General features: G+C 35.5%; 1 protein-coding gene across 1 annotated transcript; it reads left to right on the top strand.

Annotated features, from left to right (window-relative positions):
* The first annotated feature begins 564 nt into the window (after positions 1–564).
* On the top strand, positions 565–6,067 carry LOC127120373 (methionine aminopeptidase 1D, chloroplastic/mitochondrial). The gene is made up of 10 exons (XM_051050785.1): positions 565–795; positions 891–957; positions 1,036–1,255; positions 1,404–1,565; positions 1,646–1,687; positions 2,079–2,150; positions 2,713–2,792; positions 3,546–3,643; positions 4,233–4,280; positions 5,539–6,067. Exons 1-10 carry the CDS (start codon positions 684–686, stop codon positions 5,682–5,684), a joined length of 1,047 nt encoding a protein of 348 aa, XP_050906742.1. The 5' UTR covers positions 565–683; the 3' UTR covers positions 5,685–6,067.
* Positions 6,068–17,554: the final 11,487 nt, after the last annotated feature.

The raw sequence follows: 17,554 nt of genomic DNA, 5'->3' as shown, positions 1-17,554 counted from the left end.
GGGAGGCACGGAAGACACAACAGTACATGAGGCAACGTAGGAGCAAAGGCCCCCGAGTCCGTCATACGCAATATATGAACACTATTATCGATTGGATTTTATTTTGACATCATTGTGTATTAGAACTTTATTAACTTAAAATGTGTCATTTTCATATTATTCAGAAAGTGTATGGCCTAATTTATATAAAATTGAATACGATAACGTAACTATAATACATTGTCAGTTTCAATAGCGCATCTCTAAAACAAAGTTAAAAATTACAGCGTGGTGTGAATACGAAGATGCATCTTCGATTTTTATCTGATGTAAATACTGAAATGCATCTTCGAATTTATTTATATTAAAAAAAGACGTTTCAGTGAAGAATGCATGAGGGTGTACATGAAGTGATTCCAAAGACGCATTTTTAAATCAAGATTTGAAAAATAGTTTGGGTGTGCCTCAATTAGAAAATATTTCAATAAGATTCAAAATGTATTCGAAAATGCATTTATAAAAATTAGAAGAATATTTTAAAATTTTTATAAAGTAATTTCCCATCACTTAATGGGATAAAAATTCTCTATTAATAAATAAATGAAAGAAATTTGGAAATTTTTTTTGAAGGAAGAAGAAGGCGCATAGATAGACGAAGAGATAAGCAACAGAGGGAAGTGACTGTCTGCCAAAGAGAAGAGAATATGGCGATGTCGAGCAGCAGCGTGTCACTGTTAAAGTCTTCTTTCATGGGAGATCGATTCCTTCGCTCTTCACGCCACCAATCACTTCCTCAACTATTCACCTACAAACAACGTTTCTTCTTCTTCCCTATCATTTTCATTCTTCAGTTTCAACTTTCTCTTCTTTTAAAAATTAACTCATTCTTCACTGTTTTTTACTTGCCACAGGAATCAATCGCGTTTCGATGCAGTTACCTCGCTCACTTTCCGGCTTAACCAATTTCTTATTCAATAGGTACTATTTCAATCTGCAACTAGTTCTATCAATTTAGGTTAACTTTCTTGTTTAAAATTTTACATGTTGTGTTTGCAGGAATATCGATGACACCAAACGTAAACTATTGAGACCTGGAATAGTTTCTCCGCGTCGAAAAGTGCCCAAGGAGATAACAAAGCCTCCTTATGTAAAATCTAGGGTTCCGCCAGGGATTGCGAGTGAACCTGAAGTGCATGATGAGAATGGGATAGAATGTATGAGAGCTTCTGGAAGGCTTGCAGCACAGGTTCTTCAATACGCTGGCTCTTTAGTCAAGGTGCGTGTTCTATTCATCTTTGATAAGTTAATGTCTAATTGTGTGTTTCCTATATAAAATCTGATTGCTTATTGTTGTACTGATTGTTATGTTTTTATCTAAGAAGAAAAAAGTTGTTTTTTATGTTAGTTTTAACTTCTGTTGACAGCCAGGTATAACAACAGATGAAATTGACGAAGCAGTTCATCAAATGATAGTTGATAATGGTGCATATCCATCTCCTCTTGGATACGGTGGTTTTCCAAAGAGTGTATGCACATCTGTGAATGAATGCATTTGCCATGGAATACCAGATTCCCGTTCGCTTGAGGTCCTTCCTAATGACTCTGAGCTTATAGAATTATTATATATCTTGGGTGAAAAGTTGTTGATACATTCTTTTATTTGCAGGATGGTGATATAATCAACATTGATGTTACTGTTTATTTAAATGTAAGTTGTATTTGATTTTTGGGGTCATGGGGTGTTTATTTTGCTTTTTGTTAGGGTTGGGTGGGAGGGGACTAGTCGTGTTCATGGAATTTCATGTAGTATGTACTTTACTATCTGGTGTCATTACTTTCTACTCTGCTTAAAACGTTTATGCCCTCTTTTTGTGCGATGTTGGAGGGGATGAAGGCTAAGAAATATTTATCACTCACACATAATACTTTTTTGTTCTTTTAAAGCTTAATCCTATGGCAATTTTTGTATGAATATTAATTCATTTAGCATATTTTGGAATTTTGAATGAGTATGCTGCATTAATATCGGTTGCAATTTTTTAATATATATTAAATTTGTGCTTTGATTTTGTGATTGAACTAATGGATATGAGTTGCAGGGCTATCATGGTGATACATCGACAACTTTCTTTTGCGGAGATGTTGATGATGAAGCCAAAAAACTAGTTCAGGTGCCAATTTGTCTTCATGTCAACTATGGTTATGATATGGTGCTTTTGTATGTTCCAGTCTTCCACACACCCTTCATTGATTATGCATTTTAATCTAATTCATTGATATGATATACTAGTGAACCGTGAACTAGTGTCTTCACTAGTTCAATGACCGGTTAAGTTTTCAAAATATTGGTAAAAAATTAATTTGGATTTTAGATTACTTGGCTTGGAAAGCTAATTGTTTTATGCACTTTTTGCATTGTAGTTCATTCTGAAAACATGAGGAATGAATTAAAGTGAAGTGGTCTTAATTCCCTAGGCATTGATAACAGATGGATTAATGTTATTAACATAATGATAAGGAGTCTCAGTCAACTAGTTTTCTAAGCTTATTCCTGAAAATTTTGTATCCCGTAAAATTCATTGAGTAACTTCAGTTTGTCAAATATAGTGATTTATATTTATATTTTACCCGTACCACCCATTCTTATTGTTTTTTGTTGTTGAGACTCTTGAGATACTGTTCTCGAAATCCCTTATAGCAGTGGGTTTTCCACCTTATATTATTATGATACAGGTCACTAAAGAAACCCTCGATAAAGCGATATCAATATGTGGACCAGGAGTGGAATTTAAGAAAATTGGCAAAATAATTCAGTAAGATGCTCCTATCATTAGTTTTCTCATTCCTGCATTTCGTTATTCCACATACATTCAGAAACCTTCTGGCAAAAGGATTATGTATATGAAATGATAGTTGCATTGGTTTAGACTCATGGCCCTTAATTTTACATAACTTAACCAAACATAAGGTTAATATAAACAAAATGTCAGTTTGCATCCTTTGAATAATTCTTCTAAAAAATATTCATCCCCAGCAGGGTGTAAATTATTTAAGCAAGCATGTCATTGAGTTAATAAAGTCTCAACCATTGTGAATATCTAATGAATTTTCCCAGAGATGACCCATTCAACCCAAATTTTCATGAAAAGTATTGCTATTTCATAGAAACTGTTTTTGAAAATGTGCACTCACTTTATATTGACCTACAATAGTCAATCTCAACCTCTCTACAAGGACTCAACAATCAATTTCACATTCATATAGTCACACCATGTCAACTGTAACATTTTTGTAAAAAAACTGTCATAGAAAACCCGAATAAAGAGGGAGCTTGCTTCATCTTCCATGTTCTTCATAGTTCCCTCACGCATACCTCTTGCTCCTCAGGCCTTAGCTTAGGACATGGTTGAGTAATTTAAAAACAATAATTTGAAGGAAACAAAAGCAATATATATGCATTTCTCAATATTGTTATACTATGGGTTAGTAGTTGATACTCTGATTAAAATTTATTTTGGTTCTTGATTAATTATTCATTTTTGATATATTTTCTTTCTTTCTTTAAGTGATCATGCAGATAAATATGGATATGGTGTTGTAGAACAGTTTGTTGGCCACGGAGTTGGACGCGTTTTTCACGCTGAACCAGTTATTCTTCACTTCAGTAATTAACTTTTACTCTGTACTTCTGTCATTATTAGTTGTTAGTTTTACTTCAATTTTATACTAACAACAAACCCTTCCTAATTTAGTAAATACTTCAATTCTATAATAGTTTACTCGAGGAATATTGAAATCAGCATGTGTCTGCTAATTTAAAAAATTATGATTATCATTAACATTTTAGAAGTTAAGTTCAGAAATTATCAAATAATATTCTTTGTAGATTTATGAACTAAAGATAAAGAATACAGGTTTGGAAGTAAAGTTATTTCTTTGACTACAAAAAAAGTTGGTAATAATCCATTTAACTTTACAAAGAAGTCTTATATTTTATATACCAAAAGGGAAAAGCAAAAGGCCCATGTTATCTTATATTGTCTTACATATCCTTCATCTCTATCAGGAAATATTGTTTTAGCTGTTGAATTTCAAACATCTTGTTTGGTCATGACTTAGCTATTTAATATTAAAAAGCATTTCATATTCCTTGCTCATGTTTTCTACAAACCTCAATACTTTATTGCCTGTCAGATGTGATATCATTTCTGTCACAGTTAGGTTTGTAACGTTTATTATTATTTTATCTCCAGGAAACAATGAAGATGGACGTATGATGTTAAATCAAACCTTCACGATTGGTAATTTTTTTTAACACACTTTGTTTGAACTCATGGTTATGATTATTATTTTCGGAGCTGGAAATTCTGCACGTGTTTTGCCTTGCTCTATGTTGCATGGATTGAGTTTTAATACTACATCCTATAAGTTACAATATTATTATTATTTTTTAAGACAATACGTGTATGATTAAGTATATATTTAAAGATGTAAAAATATTGTATAGTTCATACTAATTCCTTGTGTATAAAACTTATTGCCTTTAGTGTTTCCAACTGTTTTAACTGCATTGTAGAGTTGGAGAATGGAATATATAGGGAATCTAAAGTCTAGTGTGTGGAAATCTTTTGATTTTGAGTTTGATTTTTGACTCCCTAATCCAGCGCTTGGTAAAAATAATGGAGAATGGAAAAGAGTGAAAATAATGGTTTTCCTCTTGGTATGATTGAATAATAAGGAATTTAGATAGTACTACACTGGAAAAAAAATAGTTAAAGCATTTACCTGTCATTTTCAGATTATTTTAACATTGTATAATTGGGCAGAAATTGTGGACCCAAATCCAAATTGATCTCTTAACTTTCTGCTTTCAGCCCCACAATTATTTTTCTTCAATGTTACAATCACATGACATTGTTTTTAATCCCAAATTTTCCTTTCCCTCAATCACTACCCTTGGTATTATGGGTTTTGGGGCTTTCTTGAAAGTATACCCTGCATAAAATTTTTGGAAACCCATCGGTGGCTCATGAATCATGATGTATAAACGAGGATGGGGAATGTGGCATTATATGAGTGGAAATACTAGACAAGATGGGATTAAAAATGATAGTATCAGAGGAAGAGTTGGGGGTCAAAACTTTTAAAACTGACTTGGGTCAGTTATTGCAGTTGTGTATTATGTAATTATAATTGATAATTAGTTATGTGTGGGTTATGAAGAATAAATAGGAAAAGAAATAGTTGGCTATCAAGGAGTTATTGAGTGGTTATTGGATGGGAGAGGATTAAGCTCTTGAAACTTGGTAGAAACTATGATTCTGCATTTCCCTGTTTCTGGTGTAACATTTCCCTTCTGCAACAGTGTGCATGTATGTATTCTATCTCTGGTTGAGAGCGATTCGGGTTATTCAGTATATTTATTATCAGAAAAAGTTTCTATCACATGGTTTTCATGAGGCAGTCATGCACTTAACGTCCGTTTAATTGTTTTACTGAAAATATACAGGTCTTGTTAAACTGGTAATCATTTTGTTTCTTACCTGGTAAATTTCACAGAGCCAATGCTGACTATGGGCAGCATCAATCCAGTGATGTGGAAAGACAATTGGACAGTTGTAACAGATGATGGAAGTCTATCAGCTCAGTTTGAACACACCATTTTGATCACACCTGGTGGGGCTGAGATTATGACTCAATGCTGACACTAACAATCAATGTCTTTGCATAGCTCGCACGGAGAAACTCATTGAGATGCCATTGATTTAATTGCTTCCAGATTCAGATCAAAGTTCTTGCTGGAAATTATCCAAGGTATAAGAAGCATGTGCCAAATGAGCAACAGTGTTGTATTGTTTCTGTATTATATTCATGACCAATGCTATTTGTTCTGAAGTATTTATACAAGAATCAGAATAATGCTTACAAATAGGGGATTCGACCAATCAAGTTTTGGCTTAGGAGAAGTGGTGGTTATTATTTTGAAAAGTTACATGCTACCATTTATAATTTGCTTGTTTTTTGTCAACCTTCTCGCGTAACAATAACAATAAGTTTCAATCAAATAGTAAATTTTGTGATAAAGGTATATCTACTCTGTTTGTCTTAAAAAAGTGTTCTATTGTGCTCTATTATTCAAAAAAATGGTTAGGTATTTTTATTTTATTGATCAAATGAATTTTAGTTACTAAAATATTTTTATTAGATATAATTAGTAGAATATGCAAGTGGATTGAGATTAATAAATAAGAATGTATTAGCAAAATATATTAATATTTCATAGAATTTAAAAATGGTAGTAAATTTGAGACAAATATCACATATTAAATATTTTGTTAGATGGAGAGAATATGTCATATGCAATTATTCAACTGGAATGATTTCTTTCCACTATAAAGTATTGGGTGTTCAAAATGATATTTTGATTTTATTTAATCTTAACACATTGGTTTTGGTTAAGAAAGATCAAAGGAACTATTTTTTTTAGGAAATTGTTATTTGCATTCTTATATTATCTCATCCACCACCGTAAAATTACACAAATGCCCTAGCGTATGAAGAATGCTATTTCCATCTTTACATGTGCTCTTCCATCTTTGTAAAATTTCACAAATGCTCCCGTGTCCGAAAGATGCATCTTTGGACACACCTATTTTTAACCATTTTTAGATGAAATAGACATGGCACCCTTATTATACCAAAATTTAGTCCTGAGATGCATCTTCGTATGCACTAAAGATACGTCTGAAGATGCATCTTCGTACACACCATTTATTCAAAATTTAGTGGGTGGTCTGGAGATGCATCTCCGAATGCTTTTGTTTCATATGTTCGCGCTAGACTTTCTCTCTTCCTCCTTCATTTTCTAAAAACTTCTCAAAACAAAACATTTGAGCTCTCACACATTCAAGCATCTCATCAATTCATTCAAGCTTCTACCGTTGGAGCTCTTTCTCCTCCTTTCCAGCATCTCATAGATTCAAGCTTCTCATTCTCATTCTCATCAATCTGAATTTGTAAGTTTTTCAAAAAAAAAGTTCTTTTTATGTTTTGATTCGTAGTTAGTTGTTTAAGCTACATTAGTTATTTTAGATACATTTAGTGTAAACAAAATTGGCAGCATACAAGAACATGCACTGACAATTTTTTGGAGGGTTAGGGCAGCAATGGCGTTGAGAATTGTAGGTTTTTTGGAGATGCATCTTCGAATTTTCTCAGTGCTATTTTTGGAGATGCATCTCCGGATTAGACTCAGGCTAAAATTTGGCAGATTTTATGGGTTTGTACTGACATGCTCTTTATCTTAGTGTCAGTTTGTAACACAGGGGCAATGACTGATAACAAAGCCGAAAATAACTCTGGCAGATTTAGGTTATGACTTGTGTCCCAAACTGCGTCGGTACGATGTGAGAGGGCCACAACTAGGACCGCGAGGCCACATGTTAATGATAACTCGTTTGATGGTTCACAACCATCAAGTTTGTGACACCTAGGTTTTGCTTCTCGTAGCCACCTCTCTCAAGTATCCACTTCACGAGGCCACGAGTCCCTAGATGATGCAGCAAACCTTAAAGTCCATGAAGCCTCTAAAGGCTAGGAGGAAACCGTTGACCCATTAGAGAGTTATCCAGGAGACCTATTTGAAACCTCCTTACTTCATCTCTATGCAGATAATACTGCTAGGCATATATGGGAAGGATATATATATTTCTTTTGCAATACATATGTTTTCAGCTAATTAAATCAATATTGATGTGATATTTTATTTTTACATGAGCGTACGTGTTTGAAATCGATAAATCATGGGCAGAAGATATTGGAGTTGGGGAAACCCACTACGAATTGGTTTCATGGTGTTCTATGCTATTATGGTCTTGTCGGTTTATACTCTGTTGCGTACATGACTACATCCGACGGCATGTAAGAGGCTTTTGCTGAGAGGTGGCATTCAGAGACTCCGTCTTTCCCTTCCTATAAGCGAGATGACCATCACTTTGGATGAGGTCTCATGCCTCCTGCATCTTCTTATAAGGGGAAAATTATTGGTCCATAGGAGGATCAGTCGAGAGGAAGACGTTGACATGATGGTCACCCATTTAAGGGCTGACCCAACTGAGGCTTCAAAGGAGGAACATGACATAAGAGGTGCTCATGCTAGGTTTACTATTTTTTAAAAATGCTTTAAAAAGGCCATCTGTAGAATGTTATGGACGTCGAAGGCGATGATATGTAGGTTAAGTACCATCAGACTTGCGCATTAAGGTGTTACCTCTCGTTCTTGGTTGGCTTGTCCATTTTTGTGGACAAAAGTGCAACCTATGTCGATGTAGTCTACCTTCAGTATTTCATTGACTTGACTGCGATTCACGAGTACAATTGAGGGACCGCCTATTTGGTCTTCCTGTACTCGAAGCTAGCCACATGTTATCTTAACAAGATTGGTGATGCTAACCAATTAAATGAAATCACGTGGAGAGAAGATAACTCAAGGAAAGAAAGTTGAAAAGGTTCTAAGATTTTTAATTGCCAAATTCAATCACATATCCGTGGCCATTGAAGAGTCTAGCGACCTATGTGACATGAAGCCTGCGTGGTTGCAATTATTCAAGCTTCATGTTACATAGGTCGCTAGACTCTTCAATGGCCACGACTATGTGATTGAATTTGGCAATTAAAAATCTTAGAACCTTTTCAACTTTCTTTCCTTGAGTTATCTTCTCTCCACGTGATTTCATTTAATTGGTTAGCATCACCAATCTTGTTAAGATAACATGTGGCTAACATCACCAATCTTGTTAAGATAACATGTGGCTAGCTTCGACTATAGTCCACATCAACAATAGATGTCCAAAAAAGAAGTTGAGAAACAAGACACCATATGAAGCTTGGTTGGACCAGAAAAAAGTGTTGGATGCTTTAAATTTGTTGGCTCATTGTGTTATAGACATGTACTTGGGAAATTTAGGAAGAAGCTAGATGATAGAGGTCAAACCATGATCTTGGTTGGCTATCACTTCGCATGTGCCTACAAACCTTTTCTCACCAAATGAGAATAAGGTGCTAATAAGTAGAGATGTACCATTTGATGAAATAAAAGGATGGAATTGGTTAAAAGGACTAAGAAATCCAATGGAAGAAAGTGAAAGTCCAAGCCACATAAACACTACTCTGCAAGATGGCCATTGGCCAATAAACCGAGGCTACACAAACTCAAGAAGTGACTAGATCAACAAGGGTCAGAACTTAATCGATTAGAACGACTGATTATGAAAGATTCTCTGATCAAACCATAAGTGATCGTGGTGACCTAATTGAAGAATCCATGATGGCTATGTCACAACCAAATGATCACAATCAAGCCATGCAAGATGAGATTTGGCAAAATGTCATGAAGGAAAAGCTTTGGTCAATTGAGAAGAATAAATCATGGAACTGGTATACAACTCAGGCAAGAAAGCAATATATGTAATATGGATTTACAAACTGAAGTTGAGGCCAAATGGTGAAACTTCAAAGTACAAGGAAAGATTGGTGGCAAAAGAGTTTCTTCAAAAGCTTGGATTTGACTTTAATGGAGTCTATGCACCATCTCCTAGGCTTGAAACTGTAAGACTTGTGGTGGCCGTTGCAACATATAGAGGGTGGAAAATTTATAAACTAGATGTGAAGTTAGCCTTTCTCAATGGACCATTAGAAGAAGAGGCATATGTCAAGAAGGCACCAGGTTTTGAGATAAAAGGCTGAGATGAAATGTTATACAAACTAAGAATGGAACTATATGGATTTAAGCAAACACTTAGAGCATGGAACAAGAGGACTTATGGCTTACTTATAAAGTTAGGTTTCAATAAATGCTCATTTGAACATGGAATGTATATGAAAAAATAAAATAAGCAAGACCAATTCATCCTCTGTCTCTATGTGGGTGATTTATAAGTGACAAGATCTAATGAGGTTGAATTGACAAAGTTCAAGGACAACATGGAGAATGAGTTTGAAATGTAAAACTTAGGATTTGACATACTTCCTAGGAATGGAAACTATGAACACAAAGCATGTAGTTTTATTGCATCCGAAGAAATATGGAGAAGATATTCTAAGTAATTTCTGGATGAACAATTGCAACCCCACAATTACACAAATGGAAGATAAAATCAAACAGAAGAAGGAATCAGATGAGGAGCTTGTAGATATCACTTTTTACAAGCAAATCATTGGCTTATTAAGATATCTTTGCAACACAATACCATATATCCGTCATAGTGTGGGATTTGTGAGTAGGTTCTTGGAGGAACCAAGAATATGTCATTTGCTTGGAGCCAAGAGAATCATGCGATACAATAGAGATACAACAAATCATGGAATAGTCATACAATATTAACAAATCACCAGGTTGAAGACCAAAATTTGTGGTTACTCTGACTCAGATTGGAGTGGTGATCAAGATGATAGGAAAAACACATTAGACTATTTGTGTGTGATTGGAGAAACACTAATTTTACGGAGTTCAAAGAAGTAAGGGATTATGGCTCCATCTTCATGTGAGGCATAATATGTTGCAACCTCTTATGCTACTTTCCAATCATAATTGTTGGAAATGCTGCTTGAAGAACTGAATGTAAGTGACATTGTAAAGACCAAGTTTCTAGTTGACAAAAATTGACAATTGATCTAGCCATAGTAAGAGCATCACATAAAAAGGAGGTACTATTTTTTAAGGGATCAAATTGGTAAAGCACTAAAAGAAACACTTATTTGCCACGTGAAAATCACATCACAACCCAAAATATCACGTCACAACACCCAAATTAGTGGCGTGAGCAAACACACCGCATGAACATAAGACGCAACACATTTGCAACGTGAAAAATACTGTGCAACTTTGCCACGTGAAATTCACATTGCAACTTTGTCACGTGAAATTTACGTCACTAATATGTACATAGGCTATAACATTAACTATTTCTCTTCTCTTCCAACCATTTCAGAGGGTAGGGAGCATCTTGTTAGATGAAAATGAGAATCCGAAGGTCTCAGATTTTGGGTTAAGTGTGTATAATATTTCCATTGCATAGGAGAAACAAAAACTTTTAAGTTTAAAGCATAGGAGAAAGGCACAATGAACACAAGCCCGACCCTGTGCAAGTGCAGCATGTGCTGCAGCACAGGGCCTCACATTTTACAAGGTCCCAAATTTTGAAAATTTTAATTTCTTTTAAATAAAGATTAATAAAAATAAATAAAATGTTATTAAAAAAACTCAATAATTAAGATAAATATTATGATAAAAACTCAATCCATACAAAAATTAAGATTGATCAAAATTCAAAATAATTATAATTAAATTTATTTTTAATTAATACATAATTGTATTTTTATATATATATTTTAATTATTATAATTGTATTTTTTTAAAAATTTGAACCCATTTTTAAAATTAAAATGGGGCCTATGATTGGGCTGACCCTTCGAATTTATATGAAAAATGTTCATTACTAGTTTTTATTTTATTCTTAACTTTCATTTAGTTCAATTTTCCTCCCGCTCACGCCATTTCCTTTACAGAGGATATCTTGAAAAGGAACGGAAACAAAGAAAAAAAAGGGTGGCGTGTGGTGGAGCTAGAAGAGCGGTGGTTGGTTGGAAAGAGAAAAGACAAGATGCTTTCATCATATTTGTGAGGATGGTGGTCCGCCGGATATGTGTTCGGTGATGGTGGTCGGCCGAATGTTTCTTTTGTTTTGATTTGTTTACTGTGTTGTTGTTGGTAAGGGTGAGAAGAAAAAAGAACAAGAAGGATGGTTGAAATGGTTGAACAAACACAGTTGTTGGTTGACTGTGTTGTTGTTGGGGTAGGAGTAAGACCAAATTTTTGTTGAATAAACTTTAATATTATAGTTAGTGGATTTCTATTGATAAGTTAGTGGAGAGATTAAGAGTCTGTTGTAGTTGGAAGGTCAAGAGATAGTGGCCTATTAATAGTATTTACTAATAATTATGTTTCCTAGAATTGCTGAAGTTTCTGAGTCTATATAAAGACCAAGGATGTACTCTAATAAAATACAGAAGTTACAAAAGATTTGCTTCCTTCTGTCAAATTGGCATCAGAGCTAATGGCAAACATGATGAATCAAATGCCGTTGCCACGGCTAATGAAGTTAAATTATGAAAACTGGAGTATCCAAATGAAAGCTCTTCTCGAATCTCTAGACGCGTGGGAGGTGACCAAAGATGGGTTTGAAGAACCAACAGATATTATGGGATATACGACAGCTCAAAACAAGGCGTTGAAAGAGACGCGATCGAAGGATAAAACGGCACTATACATGCTGTTTAGGGCTGTTGATGAATCAGACTTCAAAAAGATTGTCGGTTCGACTACGTCGAAAGAAGCGTGAGACACGCTAGAGAAAGTGTTCAAAGGAGCAGATCGAGTAAATCAAGTTCGACTCCAAACACTTCGTGGTGAATTGGAGAGGATGCAGATGAAGGAGTCAGAAAATGTATCTGACTACATCACGCGTGTACAAAAGGTGGTGAACCAACTCACCAGAAATGGCGAAACAGTAACTGATGCACGAGTTGTTGAAAAGATTTTGAGATCTTTAACAGATAAATTTGAGAATATTGTGTATGCAATAGAAGAATCGAATGACCTTTCAACGCTCTCAGTCGAAGAGCTCGCTGGTTCCCTCGAAGCACACGAACAACGTAAGATGAAAAAGAAGGAAGAAGGAGTAGAGGATGCAAATCAAACTAAGGAGCAAATCAAAGACGAAAAGGTACTCTTTTCTCAAAATTTTCGAGGAAGAGGACGTGGTCGTGGAGGACGTGACAGTGGTCGAAGTGGTAGAGACAACAACTTCGAGAGAGGATAGTCGAGCCAGCAAAATTGGCGTGGCAGAGGACGTGGTCAAAGAGGTGGTAGGTCTAACCATTCCAACTTTGAATGCTACAAGTGTGGCAAGTATGGTAATTATGCGAAGGATTGCAACTCATTCAAATGCTATAACTGTGATAAAGTGGGACATCTTGCAAAAGATTGTCGAAAATCGAAAAGAAGGTAGAAGAAACGACCAATCTAACTTTGGAACCTGAAGCAAATGAAGGTTTTCTCTTGATGGCTCAAAATGAGATCAACACAAATGACAATGTTTGGTATCTTGACTCAGGAGCAAGTAACCATATGTGTGGTCACAAACACTTGTTTAAAGAAATGAGAAAGATTGAAGATGGCAATGTGTCTTTCGGAGATGCATCGAAAGTGAAGGTCGAAGGCAAGGGAACGATCCGTTACTTGCAGAAGGATGGGTTGATTGGATCAATTCAAGATGTTTATTATGTACCAAATCTTAAGACCAACATCTTGAGTTTGGGAAAACTTACAGAAAAAGTTTATTTGATACTTATGAAAGAACGAATACTGCATTTGAAGGATAAGCTGGGAAATCTGATTGCTCGTGTCGAAATGGAGAGAAATCGAATGTACAAACTGAATCTGATAAACGTTCGAGAAAAATGTTTAAAAGTAAATGTCGAAGACAAAGCGTCACTATGGCATCTACGCTTTGGTCATCTACATCATGCTGGTTTAAAAAGGTTGGCGAAAAAGAACATGGTGCACGGTCTACCAGATATGGATTATGAAGGAAAGTTCTGTAAAGAATGTGTGCTTAGCAAACAAACAAGAACTTTATTTCAACAGAAGGTAGAATATCAAGCTAAGCATATCCTTGAATTGATTCACACCGACATATGTGGGCCAATCACGCCAGAATCTTTCAGTAGCAAAAGATACTTTATTTCCTTTATCAACGATTACTCACGGAAGACATGGGTTTATTTCTTGAAAGAAAAGTCTGAAGCATTCGAGGTGTTCAAAAGGTTCAAAGTAATGGTGGAGAAGGCAACCGACAGACACATTAAAGCAGTTCGATCTGATAGAGGTGGTGAGTATACTTCGACAACTTTTATGAAGTATTGTGAAGAGCAGGGCATAAGGAGATTTCTAACTGCAGCATACTCACCTCAACAAAATGGGGTGGCTGAAAGGAAGAATCGAACAGTCTTTGACATGGTTCGTTCAATGCTTAAAAGCAAGAACATGCCAAAGGAATTTTGGGCAGAAGCTGTACAATGTGCCATTTATGTTCAGAATCGATGTCCACATTCAAAGTTAGAAGATCAAACACCACAAGAAGCGTGGAGCGGACCGAAGCCAACAGTTTCTCATCTCAAAGTATTTGGAAGTGTGGCTTATGCACACGTACCAGATCAACGAATAACGAAACTTGAAGACAAAAGTCAGAAATATATACTCATTGGGTATGATGAGAAAAAAAAGGTACAAGCTATTTGATCCCATAAGAAAGAAGGTGATAGTGAGTAGAGACGTTCGAATAAACGAAGCAAGTAAGTGGGACTGGAACAGTTCGACAGAAGCTATCGTCGAAGTTGAAGAATTATCTGTCGCTGTACCACCAAACATTTCAACAAAACTTGAAGATTCTGACAATGAAGATGGACCTCCACAACCCAGAATGCGAAGTTTGCAAGATCTGTATGATTCGACAAGTGAAGTGCACCTTGTATGTCTCTTGGCAGATGCTGAAAACATCAGTTTTGAAGAAGCAGTACGAGACAAGAAGTGGAAAAGTGCCATGGACGAAGAGATCAGGGCGATTAACCACAACAACACTTGGGAGCTAGTTGAATTGCCAAAAGGTAGTCAACCCATTGGTGTAAAGTGGGTATTCAAGAAAAAGATGAATGCTCAAGGAGAAATAGAACGATACAAAGCGAGACTTGTTGCGAAGGGATACAAACAGAAAGCAGGAGTTGATTATGACGAAGTATTTGCACCTGTTGCAAGAATGGAGATAATTCGATTACTTATATCTCAAGCTGCTCAGTTCAAATGGCCGATATTTCAAATGGATGTCAAAATAGCTTTTCTGAATGGTGTACTCGAAGAAGAAGTCTATGTTGAACAACCACTCGGGTACATGAAAGCTGGAGAAGAGAAGAAGGTACTGAAATTGAAGAAAGCGCTATATGGGCTGAAGCAAGCACCGCGGGCATGGAACACACGTATCGACACATATTTCAAGGAGAACGGGTTCGAGCAATGTCCGTACGAACATGCCCTCTATGTGAAGAAAAATGGAAGGAATGTATTACTTGGTGCTCTCTATGTCGATGATCTTATTTTTCTGGGAAGTAATGATCAGATGATAGAAGAATTCAAAAGCACAATGACACGTGAATTTGAGATGACAAACTTGGGCTTGATGAGATTCTTTCTTGGTCTGGAAATTCGACAAGAAGAAACAGGAATCTTCATCTCACAAGAAAAATATGCAAAAGAAATCTTGAAAAGATATAAGATGGAAAGTTGTAATCCGGCTTCGACGCCAATGGAACCAGGAACAAAGTTGTCGAAATTTGATGGAGGAGAACGTGTCGAAGCAGACAAATATCGAAGCCTGGTAGGAAGTCTTCGCTATCTCACATGTACAAGACTGATCCGCTGTCGCGCGCGGATAAAAAACGAGTATTTTTGACAAAACGTAGTTAGCGACAAATTGACTCGGATTATCGTTCTCACAAGGATTCTTGAATGAATTAACCAATGATAGTAACGATTAATGGGGTTTTGGTTGGTTTAGGATTCAATTAAAAAAAATAGATTAAAATAAGTGATTATTGAAATAAGCTGTAACAATAATTTACTGATTCGGTTTTTGCCTATCATCGACTATCGTAATTCCAACCGTAGATTAACTATTCCTATTCGATTATAATATCAACTGACAAGCGCAATTGATAGTATAAGTTGTATGTTCCTATTATCTGAATTAAGCAAACGGGATTAAGTTTCACGAATTAAGTAAACATGAATTAAACTTACTCGATAACGAATTAAGCAAACGAAATCGTGACTATAGTTAGGATCACACAATCAATCGGATTAAATCAATATAGCATATGTAAATCGGATTAAGCAAACAAAATACATATATTAATATTGAAAGGAATAAAAAACCTGAATAAGAATTACTAAAATCTCAAGGTATCGGAACCCGAATACAGCAAATTGTTTGGATCGATTAGTTCTTCATGAGAATTCTTGCCAAAGTTTTCAAGTCTTTCGTGAATAGTTCTCCTCCCAATGTTATGCGGCTCCTAGGTATATGGAAAACAAGGAATTTGGTTTACAACCCAACTGGATCGAAAACATAACCCAAGCCCAAAACTAATGACCCAAAACTTAAATAAAACTAATGCTGCAACTTCAACGAATTTTCTGGCCCTGTTACAGGCTGAATCTGCTTCTGACTTCTTCGTGAAAGTTGTAGATCTTTTTCTTAGCTTTCCATCGACTGATGGCACGTCTCAATCCGATACTCCTAGCTCAAGATATGATTTTTCTCACGAAAGCTGCTAATGATGAAAATAAACTGCGAAAAACAAATAAGTGTAAAAATAAGATAAATTATAAAAACACGTTAAAAGGGAAAAATAACCAAACTAAAACATGGAAATGCATAAGTATAAATATAGAAGAATGTGCATCAAAATGCACTGATCAAAGACCATATATCTCATTAAGTGTAGGCATTGTAAGTCGATTCATGAAGGAGCCAGTTTACACACATTGGAAAGCATTGAAGCGAATTCTGAGGTACATCCAAGGAACAGTGTCACTTGGGATGTTCTACTTGAATTCAGACAAATACAAGTTGGTTGGTTACTCTGACAGTGATTGGTGCGGAGACATAGACGATCGAAAAAGCACTTCTGGATATGTGTTCTTCATGGGAAATACTGCATTCACTTGGCTTTCTAAAAAGCAGCCAATAGTAACACTTTCAACATGTGAAGCAGAATATGTAGCAGCATCCTGGTGCGTTTGTCATGCAATATGGCTCAGAAGATTGATGAGTAAAATGGAGTTAGAACAGAAAGGTGCAACAATAATACAAGTTGACAACATGTCAGCAATTGAGTTAGCAAAGAATCCAGTAAATCATGAAAGGAGCAAACACATTAACATTCGCTTCCACTTCATTCGAGAACACGTGAAGGAAGGAAATGTCGAATTGAAGCATGTAGCAAGTAAGGATCAAGCAGCAAACATTTTCACAAAACCACTATCAAAAGAAATCTTCGACAGAGGCAAGAAATTGATAGGCATGATGAATAGAAGAAACATTTAAGTTTACATAGGAGTTTTGTTGAATAAACTTTAATGTTATAGTTAGTGGGTTTCTATTGATAAGTTAGTGGAGAGATTAAAAGTCTGCTGTAGTTGGAAGGTCAAGAGATAGTGGCCTATTAATAGTATTTACTAATAACTATATTTGCTAGAATTGTTGAAGTTTCTGAGTCTATATAAAGACCAAAGATGTACTCTAATAAAATACAGAAGTTACAAAAGATTTGCTTCCTTCTGTCAATTTTATTACTGGGAGGGCGAAGAGACTCATTTAATTTCACCTGTCCCAATGATATAGCAATGTGATTTTCACATCACAAACAAATTTTCAAAACTTGTAAAGTTTCCCCCAAATAC

The sequence above is a fragment of the Lathyrus oleraceus genome, chromosome 2 (assembly GCF_024323335.1).
Source record: "Lathyrus oleraceus cultivar Zhongwan6 chromosome 2, CAAS_Psat_ZW6_1.0, whole genome shotgun sequence".
NCBI classification, from domain to species: domain Eukaryota; kingdom Viridiplantae; phylum Streptophyta; class Magnoliopsida; order Fabales; family Fabaceae; genus Lathyrus; species Lathyrus oleraceus.
Note: the sequence above shows the minus strand (reverse complement) of the source record. Positions and strands in the feature narration are given on the sequence as shown.

Coding starts and splice junctions, on each gene's coding strand:
- LOC127120373 (XM_051050785.1), top strand. CDS start 684: ATGGCGATGTCGAGCAGCAGCGTGTCACTGTTAAAGTCTTCTTTCATG. Junction 1,256..1,403: donor ACGCTGGCTCTTTAGTCAAG/GTGCGTGTTCTA, acceptor TTCTGTTGACAG/CCAGGTATAACAACAGATGA. Junction 2,151..2,712: donor AAGCCAAAAAACTAGTTCAG/GTGCCAATTTGT, acceptor ATTATGATACAG/GTCACTAAAGAAACCCTCGA.